Genomic DNA, 12,758 nt, shown 5'->3' with positions numbered 1-12,758 from the left:
ATGACTCAACTCTAGCAGGACTAACCCATATTGGTGACACCCCTTTAATAATAGTCATAAGCCGACTCCTTATGCCTGCTTTTAGACCGAAATATGAAATGTCTGAGTCCTACCACCAGGGCTCCATTACAGCAGCCAGAATCACGTGCATTTCAAAGCCTCACTTGGAGCAAGCGATAAGACATTCTCCACTCTTTGCCTTGCTCAAACATCGGGGTATTCATTCAAGCTCAAGTTCATGACGGAGCCATCGTTTTCGGATAGCAACCCGTTTTTGCAGTTTCTTGGAACTGACGAAAACGACGAAACAACCAATCAGGGCAAACCCAGCCAAACGAGCTCGCCCGGAGAGGCCCCGACTACAGACGGTGACTCCAACCAGAACTCCATTTCTGTCAACAAGCCTCAATTGCCTCCACGAAGCAATTTGGACGCTCGGCCGGCAATTCCACCGCCTTTAGCGCCGAGACCGGACTTTCTGAGTCCAAATGCTGGAATGACATACTTAAGGCCAACTACACCACCGCCAGGTCAATACTCTAGACCAACAACTCCTCCCCCGGGTCATTATTCTAGACCAACTACACCCCCGCCAGGAATGCTACAGAGTCAGGAACACGATTTGGAGGCTTCAGATTCAGCACCTCCGCCGTCGTATGCAGAAGCAATGGCAGAACAGGATGCTCCCCACACTTTTTCAGCACCCTTTGCGGCCACCGGTGGTGATCAAGACACTGACTCGGGATTGGTCCAGAGACCACCAATGCCTTTACCACTACAAGCACGTCCTAATGAGCACCGGTCGCGAGTTTATCCGGGCCATTCCGGGGTGACGTATGGGAATGCGAGTAGGAACTCTGGTCCGGGGTTGCCTCCGCGTAACTATTGAGAAGCCGAGAACATTCACGTCAATAGATGAAAATTGGGAATAAGAGCATTGGTACGTAGTGAATGCTCAACACAACATTTTTGCTCACTATCGAGTCCATCATTGTGGTCACAACGAGCTCCTGGTCTGCCCAATCACGTTCCACGTTCCAAACATGCCAACCCCAACCTTGGCTTGGCCCTTGACAATAGTGCATAATTGTATTATACTTTACAGAATTTCAATTGTCGTCGTGCATTTACCATCTCCTCATAGTTACAGATCTATCAACGCACCTGATAATCCCGTTTTGGGGTCTTCCTTTGGACTATGCGAAGTCTCGGCCTTCATTGGCTTCATAGGAACCATGAGCTTCATCGGCTTCATAGCCTGCATCGGCTTCACCACCGTTAGCGGCGCCGCTACCGGTGCCGGTACCGGAGTATTGAATTCGTCAAAATCGTCAGACTCGTCAGACTCGTCTTCAGAGATAATTTTTGGGGTTTCTCCAGGGACTGTGGACACAATCTGAGGATTCTTTTGAGGCTCTGATTTTTCCAAAACGATTGGCGATGACGATTTAAATTCGTCGAATTCTTCTTCAACCACCAACGTCTCGGTTGGAGGTGAAAGGTTCGAATTGGCTGGTGGTGATTCAAATGCCGAAGACTCAAACTCGGCAAATTCGTCTTCTGATGGGGCTCCAATATCCTGTTTAGCTTCCTGAACATTTTCAACATCGTCAGTCTCCTCAATGTAATTTCCTTCAACTTCATCGTCCGCACCCAATTGGTTATACCCAAAGTCGTAGCCTTCGTTATCCTCGTCATCCTCGTCTGATCCGGAATAATTTTGAAACTCAAAAGGATCTACTCTTTGCTGGGTGTCCTCTCCTGGAGCCAACGGCTCTGGTGACATATTATCGCTCGAAATTCCAGTGGATTTCTTTCCAAACAACTTGGTGAAGAACGTCTTCTTCTGGGGAAGTGCAATCTCTGGGGCCGCATACTTCTTAGCATTAGCAAGTCGTTTGGACCTTTGCAATTCCAATCTCTGAGTCTTCTCGGCCTTTTCTCGGTTTTGTTTCTCTATCTCTGCCCGTTCTCTTTGCAGTCTCTGGGTCTTCAGCTCAAGAGCATGCCTGCCTGCCTCTTTCAAAAGACTCTTTCCCACAGACTTTTTTATTATCTTGACATCGGGCTCTGTTGCCTCCTCTGTCCCTGTTGACCAATTAAACAGCTTCCAGCCCTTTTTGGACTCTCCACCCACACTCAGTCCGTTCTCCACCTCGTTCCATTCGTGAACGATGCCCAAAACAGCGGCCCTGGTGTGTGTACGCCTCCACCCATCTTTCAGTCTAAAGTTGATCGGCTTCTCTTCAAAGCCAAATTGACGGCTGTGTGCTACTATCACATTATACCGCGATCGACTCGATCCCACGTCCAATATGTGCTCCTTGGGAGCGTCTAATCGCACCTCCCCGCCGTAAATCTGCTTTAGAGCGTCGTCTATATTTACCACTGGTTCGAACTTGGGCACCTGCACTTGCTGGAATTCTTCAAATTCATCAAATACATCTGAATCAGAGTCAGCTTCAGTGTCATTACTCCCTTCACTAGCTGCTGTTTCAACAGCTGTATCATCACCTTGATGTTTTCTCTGATTTAAATTGAAACCTATATCATCTTGGTGTGCTGATTCGTCCTTTTTTTCATTTCCAGACCCTGCATAATCTTCAAACGGTTGTTCAGGACTCCTTCGTATCCTTTCCGAGGCAGAGGGAGAAGCAGAAACCGAGACACTTTCTCTGGGCCAGTCTTGCTCATCAATGATATCAGAGACACTCTTCGCATCCCCAAAGTCATTTGCCAACTTTTGCGAATACGAATCCGTGCTTTGCTCCGCAATTGCTTGACCATGCTCTTCTAAACGATCGTCCCCGACGCCAACCCACACGTTTGTATCCAAGGTTGTAGTTGAAGCATTAAGCACAGGATCTCCCCACGGATTCACATCCATGGGCTCCTCCTGGTTATTCATGCTCAGCAGTATGAAAAATGCGATTTGAACAGGGATCACAGGACCAGAATTGGACCTTTCATAAACCATTTCTAGAGGACCCTCCTCGCGTCCTGGAAAATGATTATGTAATATTGTCACGTGATGATAAAGATTTGGCTTACAACTACGAAGGCTCTCTTAAACAGCACTTGGAAACGCCAAAATTAAATGAAAGATGAATTTATTATGGTACATGATCAATAATCGGCGTTCAGGTCGTCAAAATCTTCAAAATCCAGCTCCTCGTCGCTGGAGTCCACAAAGCTGGCAACAGGCTCTGATGAGGACGCAGGAACGCTGCTATCGTCTGTAGCCGAGTAGGCAGTGTCTATTTCGCCTGTAGAGTCTGGATCTGAGCGCACGCGGTTCAAGCAGCATGTGGCCAGAGGCTGAGAATTTCCTGGGCTCGGGTCTCGCCTCAGAAGTGTCACCTTCTTGCCCTTGAGGATTCCCTGGGTAGGGCTGGGAGCAAGCTTGGGGCTTTTGAACGGTTGCACCTGAACCGGTGTGTGGTTTGAAAGCTCTGGCAAGTCTTGCTCCAGTTTTCTTGTCAGGAGAATCTTCTTGGGAGGTTCCGCCTTTTTGTTGAGGAGAGAGAGTAGATTGGCAGAGTCACTGGGTGGTTTGGTGGTTTCGGGACTCTTTCTGTTCAAAATAGAAAGCAGACCAGCTGAATCATTGGATGTTTTCGTAGCTTCCTTCTTATTCAATATGGATAACAAACTCGAGGAATCACTAGATGCAGAACTAGATGAGGTAGTTGCCTCTGGTGATTTTTTGTTCAAAAGAGACAACAGGTTGGATGAATCACTAGATGCAGTAGCTGGCTCTGGAGACTTCTTGTTCAGAATAGACAGCAAAGATCCAGATCCAGAAGATCCAGATGCAGCTTTTGTCTCGGGAGCCTTCTTTAGAATTGATAACAAATTCGAGGAATCACCATTTGCAGTCGCAGGCACCGGAGATTTCCTATTCAGTATGGACAACAGATCGGCAGAACCGTTTGATTTGGGTTCGGCCTCCAGAGTTTCTGTTTTGGTCTCTGTTTTGATCTCTGGAGACTTTTTCAGGAGAGTCAAAAGTTCATTAGAACCGTTGGATGGTCTCGTGGCTTCCGGAGCTTTCTTGTTAAGGAGAGACAACAAACTGCTCGAGTCACTTGGTGGTTTTGGTGCCTCAGTCTTCTTATTCAAGATGGACAGCAGATCAGATGAGTCAGTGGATGAAGTCACGGATTCTGGACTTTTCTTATTCAAAATGGACAGCAGATCAGTAGAATCGCTGATAGAAGTTGGAGGGTTCGAGACATTTTTGGATAAATCAGGGTTTCCTGCTTCTGGAGTTCCCTGGCTCTTAGGCTTCAAAACAGCCATGATCTCGTCCTCTCCCTTCTGCTTTGCTGCTCTTTCGGATAATGGTTTCTTGGCGAAATCCAGTAATCCGTTTGAGGCTGGAGTCGGTCTCTGTGTCTCAAAAGGCGTTAAGTCCTTCTTCAACAGGTTTAGCAGAGAAGCCGGTTTGTCTTTGACAGAGTCTTCAGAATTCTTGTGGGATCCGTTGAGAACGCCAAGAAGCTGGTTGGAGGGGCTTAGGCTAGAGGTCTTGGGCGAAGCCCTGGTATCGTCCACAGGCTCTTGTGTCTTTCCATAAAGACGGTCCAAAAGGTCCTTTGAGTCTGGGTGGCCCTTTGATCCAGAATCGCTCGTCACAACCGGCTCTGGCTTCTTCGTTAGAATACTCAGCAATTCTTTTCTCTCCTCCTGCGAATGACGCTGGCCAGTTCCAAATGTTGGTTTGTTCAAATGACTAGCCAACGGAGCAGATTCCTGTGGAGCCTGCGGCACAGAAGCCGCTGGACCGGGATGAAAACCCTGGGAATTCATGTTCGGCATTGGAGGAGGAGGAAGTCCGTGGAAAACGGCAGGAGGCATAGGAAAGGGGAGCATAGGCATTCCCGGAGGCATGAATTGAGGCTGGAAAGCTGGCATTTGAGGAAATGGAAACTGCTGAGGAAAAAAGAACGGAAACTGGGCAAATGGCATTTGCATCCCAGGAGGAAATTGCATCTGTTGAGAAGCAATCCCACCGTTTTGGGCTGAGGTAGGTTTGACGGTATGCAAAATGTCCAGAAGTTGTTTGGCAGGATCCGAAGACTGTTGTTTTTCTGTGACCTTGTGTAGCATGTCCAAAAGTTGTCTTCCCTGGTCGACCACGGCGGTTTCGTCTTCGTTTTCGCCCACTCCAAGCAGCTTTTTGATCTGGACGGCAGCCCTCTTCTTGAGTAACTCCTCTGATTTGCCCGAAGACGTCCTGTTTTGCGACACAAACTGCGTCAGTGGTTGAATAAACGCAGACATCATGTAGTCCGTGTATTTCTGCTTCTTGAGGGCGTTGGAGATGTGCTTGATGTCTCTCCATTGGATTGCGCCTATCTCGTTCCTCACCTCTGGTCTAAAAACCGTTGATTCTGGGACGTTCTTGGCAAAGAAAATCTTCACGTTCTTTCCCCTGACAGTTCTTTCCGTAAAATCTGATTCATCCACCAAGCCTTTGGCATCGAATCCCGTTTCTTCCTTCAACTCTCTTAGAGCACAGTCCAAATCGGACTCATCTTTGGAAATTTTTCCCCTCGGAAACCCCCAATTGCCTCCCTGGACACTTCGAACAAGTAGCACTTTGTCCATCTTCTCGTTGAGCAGAGCAACTCCTCTAACAGGTATCGTCTTCTTGTACTTAAGAAACCGGTTCAATGCAGAGGCCCGATCTCCCCATTTCCATATAACCGGGCACCGTTGCAGTATTTCTGCTGAGAAAGTTTTCATGTCCATATCTGGTAACAATGGGTTCAGCTGTCTCAAAAAGTCCGAGTAGAACCATTGTGCTTCTTCGATGTGAAAGAAAACTCTTTCTATGGAGGACAAGTCCTCTGGTGGACAGTTGACGAGGAATCTCACTAAGAGGTCTTCCATCGCCCGTTCGAGCGGCTCGTCCACGAAGCCGTCGCGCAGCGTAATTGACATGTTTTTGTTATGGATTTGTAGCGTGTGTATCGGTGTAACCAAAGGAGGAGCGAGTGTTCTCATAAGGCTCTAAAAGAGTTCGAAGATGTTCCAGTCGTGTGTTGCAGAAACGTGGAGGTAGTGTGCGGGGAAATTCGATCGAGAATAGCCAAAGAGGCCACAGGAGGAGAACAAAGCCTTCTGAACTACAGAAGTATTCACGGTTTTGGTTGCTTTTTTGCTGAGTTTCTCTAAAATGGCACAAAAGATCAGAGTGGGATTTATCCCCGAGCATTTTTCAACGCCGATTCATTATGCCCAGGCGAAGGGGTACTTTGCGGTTGAGGGCCTCGAGGTGGTGCTCTTGGAGTACCCTTCTGGATCAGGTCACCTGATCCAATCGCTCAAATCTGGTGAAATTGATATAGCAATTGGATTAACCGAGGCTTTTGTAAGAGGAATCTGTGATGGTGATGAAGATTACAAGCTGGTCGGCACGTATGTTCAAAGCCCTCTTTGTTGGGCCATCTCCACGGGTAAAGACAGGCCCGATGTTTCGCTGCCAGAACAACTTTCAGGGAAGAGAATTGGAGTTTCCCGGATTGGCTCGGGCTCTTACGTGATGTCATTTGTACTTGCCATGGAACTGAAATTTCAACAGCCATTTTTCAGCTCGTTCTCGGTTGTTCAGAACTTCAAGAACCTGAGGGACTCGGTAAATCTCGTTCCAGGAGTCGAGGGCAGTGAAGCATTCATGTGGGAACATTTCACGTCCAAGAGATATTATGACTCTGGCGAGATCCGCAAAATAGGCCAGATCTACACTCCATGGCCATCTTGGGTGGTGGTGAGCAGTGCTTCTTTGGACTCCACATTGGTCACCAAATTCACTGCAGCTTTGAAACGTGGGATTGATTACTTCAATGAGAACCCTGAAGAGTCTGTGAAACATATCTATACTGCGTTGGACTATTCAGAGGAGGATGCCCGTGAATGGCTCAAGACGGTAGAGTTCAGCAAGGACCCAAGCACTCTTGACTTCACCACTACGGTGGCCAAAACTGCCGAGGTATTAAAAGCCGCGGGAGTCATCCAGCAGAACGGTGAGTCAGATGACACTATTCAGGCCAGAATTGAGGCCGGAATCAAAAGATAGAAATTCCAAGCAATCGGTTGCGATAACACCAGCCGTTAGCCCTAGAGACTCCAGTAGTCCGGGGTTCGTAGTGTTTCTAGTGAACTATATTATTGGGTATTGCACTCTTTCTAACGGTCAAATACCTACCATTGAGCCCAGGGCTATCTTGGCCCTTGAGCTCTCTTGTCAATCTGAAGTAGAGAGATACACCTTCGGTTTCTGATAAATGACAATTTCCTAGCCACAATGTGCCGTCACTCACACTTTCTGACAAGCTCATCGCCTAACAATTTCGCTCCAACGGCTTGTCGGCGGCTAAGCGGGCGGATCGGACGTGGGGTGTCCCTCCGGGGCCGCGGGATGGGGCGCGGCCAAAGCCGCTGCACCGGTGCCTTATCGCCGGCGGCAAGTATATATATGGGACTCTTCGTCGAAAAAAATACCTGGAAAACCCTGAAGATCACAGTAACTTAAGGGCTGTTCTATAGATCCATATTTCCTTATCTTCCACATCATGCTCACATACGGAACTCTAGAGGGTGTCCAGGTCTATGGCAAGCTGGACTCGACCCCTCTGTACGACTCGCCAACTACACCTCGTGATATTTTGACGAAGGATGCGCTGAAATTCGTCGCATTGCTCCACAGAACGTTCAACGGCACCAGAACGAAGCTTCTGGCCAACAGGCAGGAGGTTCAGGCCAAACTCGACAGAGGAGAGTCGTTGACGTTCCTCCCAGAAACGGCCTACATCCGCAACGACAAAAACTGGAGATGCAAAGCGCCAGCGCCAGGAATGGTTGATCGTCGTGTTGAGATTACGGGACCTCCAGAACGTAAGATGATTGTTAACGCTCTGAATACTGATGTTCTCACTTATATGACTGACTTCGAGGATTCGTGCTCGCCTACTTGGGAGAACGTGATCTATGGCCAGGTCAACCTGTACGATGCTCTTCGTGATCAAATCGACTTTACCTTAGCTGCTACTGGAAAGTCATACAAGGTGAACCGTTCAGAGGGTCGTCACATTCCTACCATCATTGTTAGGCCTAGAGGCTGGCATATGGTTGACCGCCATGTTCTGGTTGATGGAGAAGCTGTTTCTGCCTCGTTGCTGGATTTCGGACTGTATTTCTTCCACAACGCCAAATTTTTGGTTTCACAAGGATTGGGGCCATATTTCTACCTTCCAAAAATGGAGCATTGGCTGGAAGCCCGGTTGTGGAACGATGTCTTCAATGTTGCCCAGGACTGTATTGGAATTCCTCGTGGAACCATCTCTGCTACTGTTCTTATTGAAACTTTGCCGATCTCGTACCAGCTGAACGAGACTTTGTATGCTCTTCGTGATCATTCTGCTGGTCTGAACTGTGGCCGTTGGGACTACATGTTTTCCACAATCAAGAGGTTGAGAAACCACAAGGAACACATTCTGCCTAATCGTGACCAGGTAACCATGACGGTTCCCTTCATGCGCAACTATGTTCGCCAGTTGATCGAAGTTTGCCATGCTCGTGGTGTGCATGCTATGGGTGGAATGGCAGCTACGATTCCCATCAAAAATGACCCAGAAAGAAATGCTGTCGCTATGGCTTCGGTGAGGGCAGATAAGCTTCGTGAGGCTACTGCTGGTCATGATGGAACGTGGATTGCGCACCCAGCTCTGGCTCCAATTGCGCTGGATGTCTTCAACGTTGAGATGCCTACACCTAATCAAATTTACAAGATCCCAGTGCATGCTGAAGAGGTGAGCGAATCCGATCTCGTGGACACGCACATTGAAGGCGGTAAGATCACGTCCAAGGGTATCGATGCCAACATCTACATCGGACTCAACTATATGGAGGCCTGGTTGCGTGGATTTGGATGTGTTCCGATCAACAACTTAATGGAAGATGCTGCTACAGCTGAAGTTTCGAGACTGCAACTTTACTCGTGGGTTAAACATGCGGTTGTTCTGGAGGATTCTGGTAAGACTGTAACTGCAAAATTGGTTTGTGACGAGATCGATGCCCAGGTGGCTAAACTTGGTGAAGGAAAGTCTGGAAACAAGTATGCGATTGCTGCTGAGTGTCTAAAGAAAGAGATCAGTGGAGAAGTTGAGGTTGCAGAATTTTTGACCACTTTGTTGTACGATGATATCGTTACTCTTGGCTCAGAGGTTGATCTTGCTACATTGAAATGAGCGGGAGGCATTGGCATTGTCATATATACAGCTTGTCTTAAACGAGAATAAAATCATCATGAACACCTTTCCATATTGTCATAACATAGAAATGGAAGACGCCAGTGGAAAGTCATCGGGAACAATGTACTAGCTCTCTTGACTTACGAAAAATGTCACAAATAGTGATATTCAAAGAAAATTCCTAAATTCAACCGGATCAAATCAAAATGTTAAATTATGTATATATACAAAGTGCTTCAAAATATTGGTTTAGGTGCCTCGGTTCACCAACATCCTTTCAGCTATTGAATGAACTAAGACACTTCTAAATAAATATCCAGAACTCAGTTCTCTGCAAAATGTAAAAAAATTCCTGAATGGTCTTTCGAATGATTTCAGCCTTCTTTAAAGCTTTTAACTTTCTCATCTTAACTGATGCAAGTGACCTGCGTCTTCGTCTGCATACTACACCTAGTCATCGGCACACCTGCATATGCTTGAATGTCATTGAAAAAAAAGGTATGCCTTATAAATGATTGTAGCCTTGGGTATTTTACTCGGCCAGTTGGTCCATCTGTATCTCCCTTTCGGTTCTTCCCTGTTTCTGTTGGGTTTTTGAGTATTCCTCTCCCGTCTCCTGTCTCCTTTATGCTCTCGAAAAATACACCCAGAAAACAATCCAGACCTCGGTAAAAAGAAGCAGAAGGCACAGGAAAAATACACCTGCATTGGGCCTCTCTGGTATCTTGCAGTCTTTCCAAGTCGCCGGCCTGGTGGGCTTGACTGCCCATGCGTCCGATTCCGCTATCGTAGGTAGTATTGAAGACCTCCTGGCCGCATCTTTGAATAGTAAAACGTGAATCTTTCTGCATAACCGAGGCGTCACACACACTAAGAACAGCGATGAAATGGAAAACACCATTAATGCGGCGTAGATGCGCAGTGCATGGTACGGGTCCGGCATGTAGCAGAGTCGCGTTCGAAACGTCGAATCCGTCACAACCACCTCACCTGTTTCCTGGATGTCCGTATCAGGCTCGGAACCATCTCTTGGGTTCCACAAGGAAAGCAGCTGGATCGCAGGATATTTGATTCCACCCGTCATGGCGAAAGTTTTAATGGTTATTTCATCCGCATATGAATTACCAGCACCTCCACCTGAGATAGAGCCTTCGCCGTACGCTTGGTCGAAAGGATGCCGCACATGGCAGTAATCATGGTCGTCACCTGAAAAAATCAGCTTCGGCCTGACAATTTCAAGGAGTCGCTGGGAAAGTTCGTATTCAAGAACAGTCTGGTACTGCTTGCCCTTCATCACAGGAAACCGTTTTTTCGACTCTCTTAGAGGGCCACAATGCTGGCGATCTGTGAACCGATACAACGGAACATGCGATAGCAGAATCCGAGGATACTCCTTCATTTTTTTGTCGTTGACCAAGCTTTCTAGGAAGATCGTAGGTTCTGTGTTCACCTCTGGGAGATCAGTAGCAGACAAAGAGATACTATCGATCAACACAAACGTGTGGTTTCCCAATATTTGATACTCGTTAGCCTCCCCAAACATCGTTCTGAATCGTTTCAGGCGTGTGGCATTCACGTCGTTGCCGAAGCCAATGTCATGATTACCGGGTATGGAGAAGATGGACTTGGTGTGCTCCAGAGGAGGAAATACAGATGCAAACCGCAGGTATTCGCGGAGCCAAACATCGTCATCCCACTCTCTTCCTCCATCAAAAAGGTCCCCCAAAAACATCACCGAGTGGGGAGAAAGCTTTCTGTGCACGGCCATGTAATTGCGGTGGAGATAGTTGTCACTGAGTGTCTGGGTTAGCCGCAGCAGTGGTTTTGGCCGCGTTTTGTAAGAATACTCATCCACAATTTGAGGATCACCAACTATCGCGACTCGGTAAGGATCAATTGGACCAGTTGCATGATCTCCTCGGCTTTTGGAACTTTCCCAACGCTCCCACTTCTTCCATGAACACTTGGAGATCGCCCTATTCACCACAGTTCTCTCCAGATAATGGATTGTCACCAACCAAATAACCAGAAGAACACCCAAATGTCTCCATCGTATTCCAGATACTGCCTGTGCCAATTTATTCGCGCCGCCAACGGCACTGCCAACCCTTGCTTCACGACGGGGAATAGACGCCGGCGCGTCTTCGGGACGAACCGCATTCCATATCTTTGAATCGTCGTTTCCACGCCGTTTAAAAGACACAGACCCATCCATGGCTTCTCTTCTATTGAATCTGAGAAATACCACCAATTTTGGGCTCGAGTTGGCCGTGTCGGACTGGTAAAGACTACTTGCCAAGAGAACAGCCGCCCAAACAATCGCGGATCAGAACCCCATAAAGAAAAACAGTGGTGCACGCCCGAGGTCAGAGCCATCAGCCGCCTAAAGCTTCGTGCCAGAGTTGTGTTACTGAAAAACACTCAATCATTTCCCAAGTCGCTCGGGATGAATAACGAAAATGACAGGCGACATCTGCGATCAACTGATGGTGGAAAAGGGGGCACTTCTAGCGGGTCTGAAACCGCTGGTCTGGATGGTTTTGGCGTTGCGTTCACGTCTGGTGGGTGGGAACCCTTTGACTTTGATGCCTTTCTGGAGACATCAGTTCCAGAACAGCTTTCGATAGAGATTGTTAACATACTTGGTGAGGGCTACGAGGGTTTTATTCCGCACGAAAATCCGAGGTTGAACGTGCAAGAGACGGTATCCAATCCGGTATTGGAGAAAGGGTCAAGCGGTGTCCTTGCCAATGTCGAAGACGTCAACACCAAGACGCCTTCACAGCCTAACCGCCGAGGAATAAGACACTCAGGTCACAGAGATTACAGTGAGGCTGGAAACAGTCGGAAGAGACAATTGATCGATCCGTTGGACGACCAAGTATACTTTGCCTACCACAAGCGAAGAGAGAAGGAAGAGAAGAAGATGAGTAATCTAGATAAAAACCGGCTTTTATCCGATTATGACACTTTCCGGGAATATCTAACTAACCTGACGGGTTTTGGAAAAACAAGGACTAATGGAAATGGCCACGAAGCGTCGGATGCTCTTGTAAGAGCTCTGACTAAGATTACCAAGATAGACAATCCCGCAGACCACTACGAGGTGAACGTGAAGTACAATTTAACTATGCGCGAGTTGGGATTATTTACGAAGACTTATGATGATTGGAGGTCGCGAGAGGCCGAGCTTAAGCGACAACTCGTTGAGAACAGCGCTACTATTGAGTCTGACTCTGAAGGCGACGAGAACCTGGCGAACTCGAGGCTGAGAAAGAAAAGACTCAAGAAGCGAGGCGCTGTTTTTGGTCCCATAGTTAAAATCAACTTTTTGGACAATATCACGCTAGTCATGGACCCTTTATTGCCGCCTAAAGTGATACGAAAGGACGCGAGGTATAGTAATGCCTGATGGAGGGGAGAAGACGCTACGCTGTGCACCTAATGCGAAACGTTAAACATGCAGATCAATGATATAATTTTTTCATCTCATGTAGTTTT

The 12,758-nt window shown here is 47.5% G+C and overlaps 7 protein-coding genes across 7 annotated transcripts; 4 read left to right on the top strand and 3 right to left on the bottom strand.

The window, feature by feature from the left end:
• Positions 1-238: 238 nt before the first annotated feature.
• KUCA_T00004294001 (uncharacterized protein) lies at positions 239-889 on the top strand (the record flags this gene model as incomplete). Its single annotated transcript, XM_022601013.1, has 1 exon — positions 239-889. One exon carries the CDS (start codon positions 239-241, stop codon positions 887-889), a length of 651 nt encoding a protein of 216 aa, XP_022460302.1.
• A 255-nt stretch (positions 890-1,144) lies between these two features.
• On the bottom strand, positions 1,145-2,977 carry KUCA_T00004293001 (uncharacterized protein; the record flags this gene model as incomplete). The annotated part of the gene is made up of 1 exon (XM_022601012.1): positions 1,145-2,977. One exon carries the CDS (start codon positions 2,975-2,977, stop codon positions 1,145-1,147), a length of 1,833 nt encoding a protein of 610 aa, XP_022460301.1.
• Positions 2,978-3,126: 149 nt separating this feature from the next.
• On the bottom strand, positions 3,127-6,012 carry KUCA_T00004292001 (uncharacterized protein; the record flags this gene model as incomplete). The annotated part of the gene is made up of 1 exon (XM_022601011.1): positions 3,127-6,012. One exon carries the CDS (start codon positions 6,010-6,012, stop codon positions 3,127-3,129), a length of 2,886 nt encoding a protein of 961 aa, XP_022460300.1.
• Positions 6,013-6,184: 172 nt separating this feature from the next.
• KUCA_T00004291001 (uncharacterized protein) lies at positions 6,185-7,084 on the top strand (the record flags this gene model as incomplete). Its single annotated transcript, XM_022601010.1, has 1 exon — positions 6,185-7,084. The coding sequence occupies one exon, from the start codon at positions 6,185-6,187 to the stop codon at positions 7,082-7,084; it is 900 nt and encodes a 299-aa protein (XP_022460299.1).
• Positions 7,085-7,580: 496 nt separating this feature from the next.
• On the top strand, positions 7,581-9,254 carry KUCA_T00004290001 (uncharacterized protein; the record flags this gene model as incomplete). The annotated part of the gene is made up of 1 exon (XM_022601009.1): positions 7,581-9,254. The coding sequence occupies one exon, from the start codon at positions 7,581-7,583 to the stop codon at positions 9,252-9,254; it is 1,674 nt and encodes a 557-aa protein (XP_022460298.1).
• Positions 9,255-9,882: 628 nt separating this feature from the next.
• Positions 9,883-11,472, bottom strand: KUCA_T00004289001 (uncharacterized protein; the record flags this gene model as incomplete). The annotated part of the gene is made up of 1 exon (XM_022601008.1): positions 9,883-11,472. One exon carries the CDS (start codon positions 11,470-11,472, stop codon positions 9,883-9,885), a length of 1,590 nt encoding a protein of 529 aa, XP_022460297.1.
• A 231-nt stretch (positions 11,473-11,703) lies between these two features.
• On the top strand, positions 11,704-12,669 carry KUCA_T00004288001 (uncharacterized protein; the record flags this gene model as incomplete). Its single annotated transcript, XM_022601006.1, has 1 exon — positions 11,704-12,669. The coding sequence occupies one exon, from the start codon at positions 11,704-11,706 to the stop codon at positions 12,667-12,669; it is 966 nt and encodes a 321-aa protein (XP_022460296.1).
• Between the last annotated feature and the right edge of the window lie 89 nt (positions 12,670-12,758).

The sequence above is a fragment of the Kuraishia capsulata genome, genomic scaffold (genome assembly GCF_000576695.1).
Source record: "Kuraishia capsulata CBS 1993 genomic scaffold, Kuraishia_capsulata_scaffold_5, whole genome shotgun sequence".
NCBI classification, from domain to species: Eukaryota; Fungi; Ascomycota; class Pichiomycetes; order Pichiales; family Pichiaceae; genus Kuraishia; species Kuraishia capsulata.
This window is presented reverse-complemented; position numbering and strand designations above follow the sequence as displayed.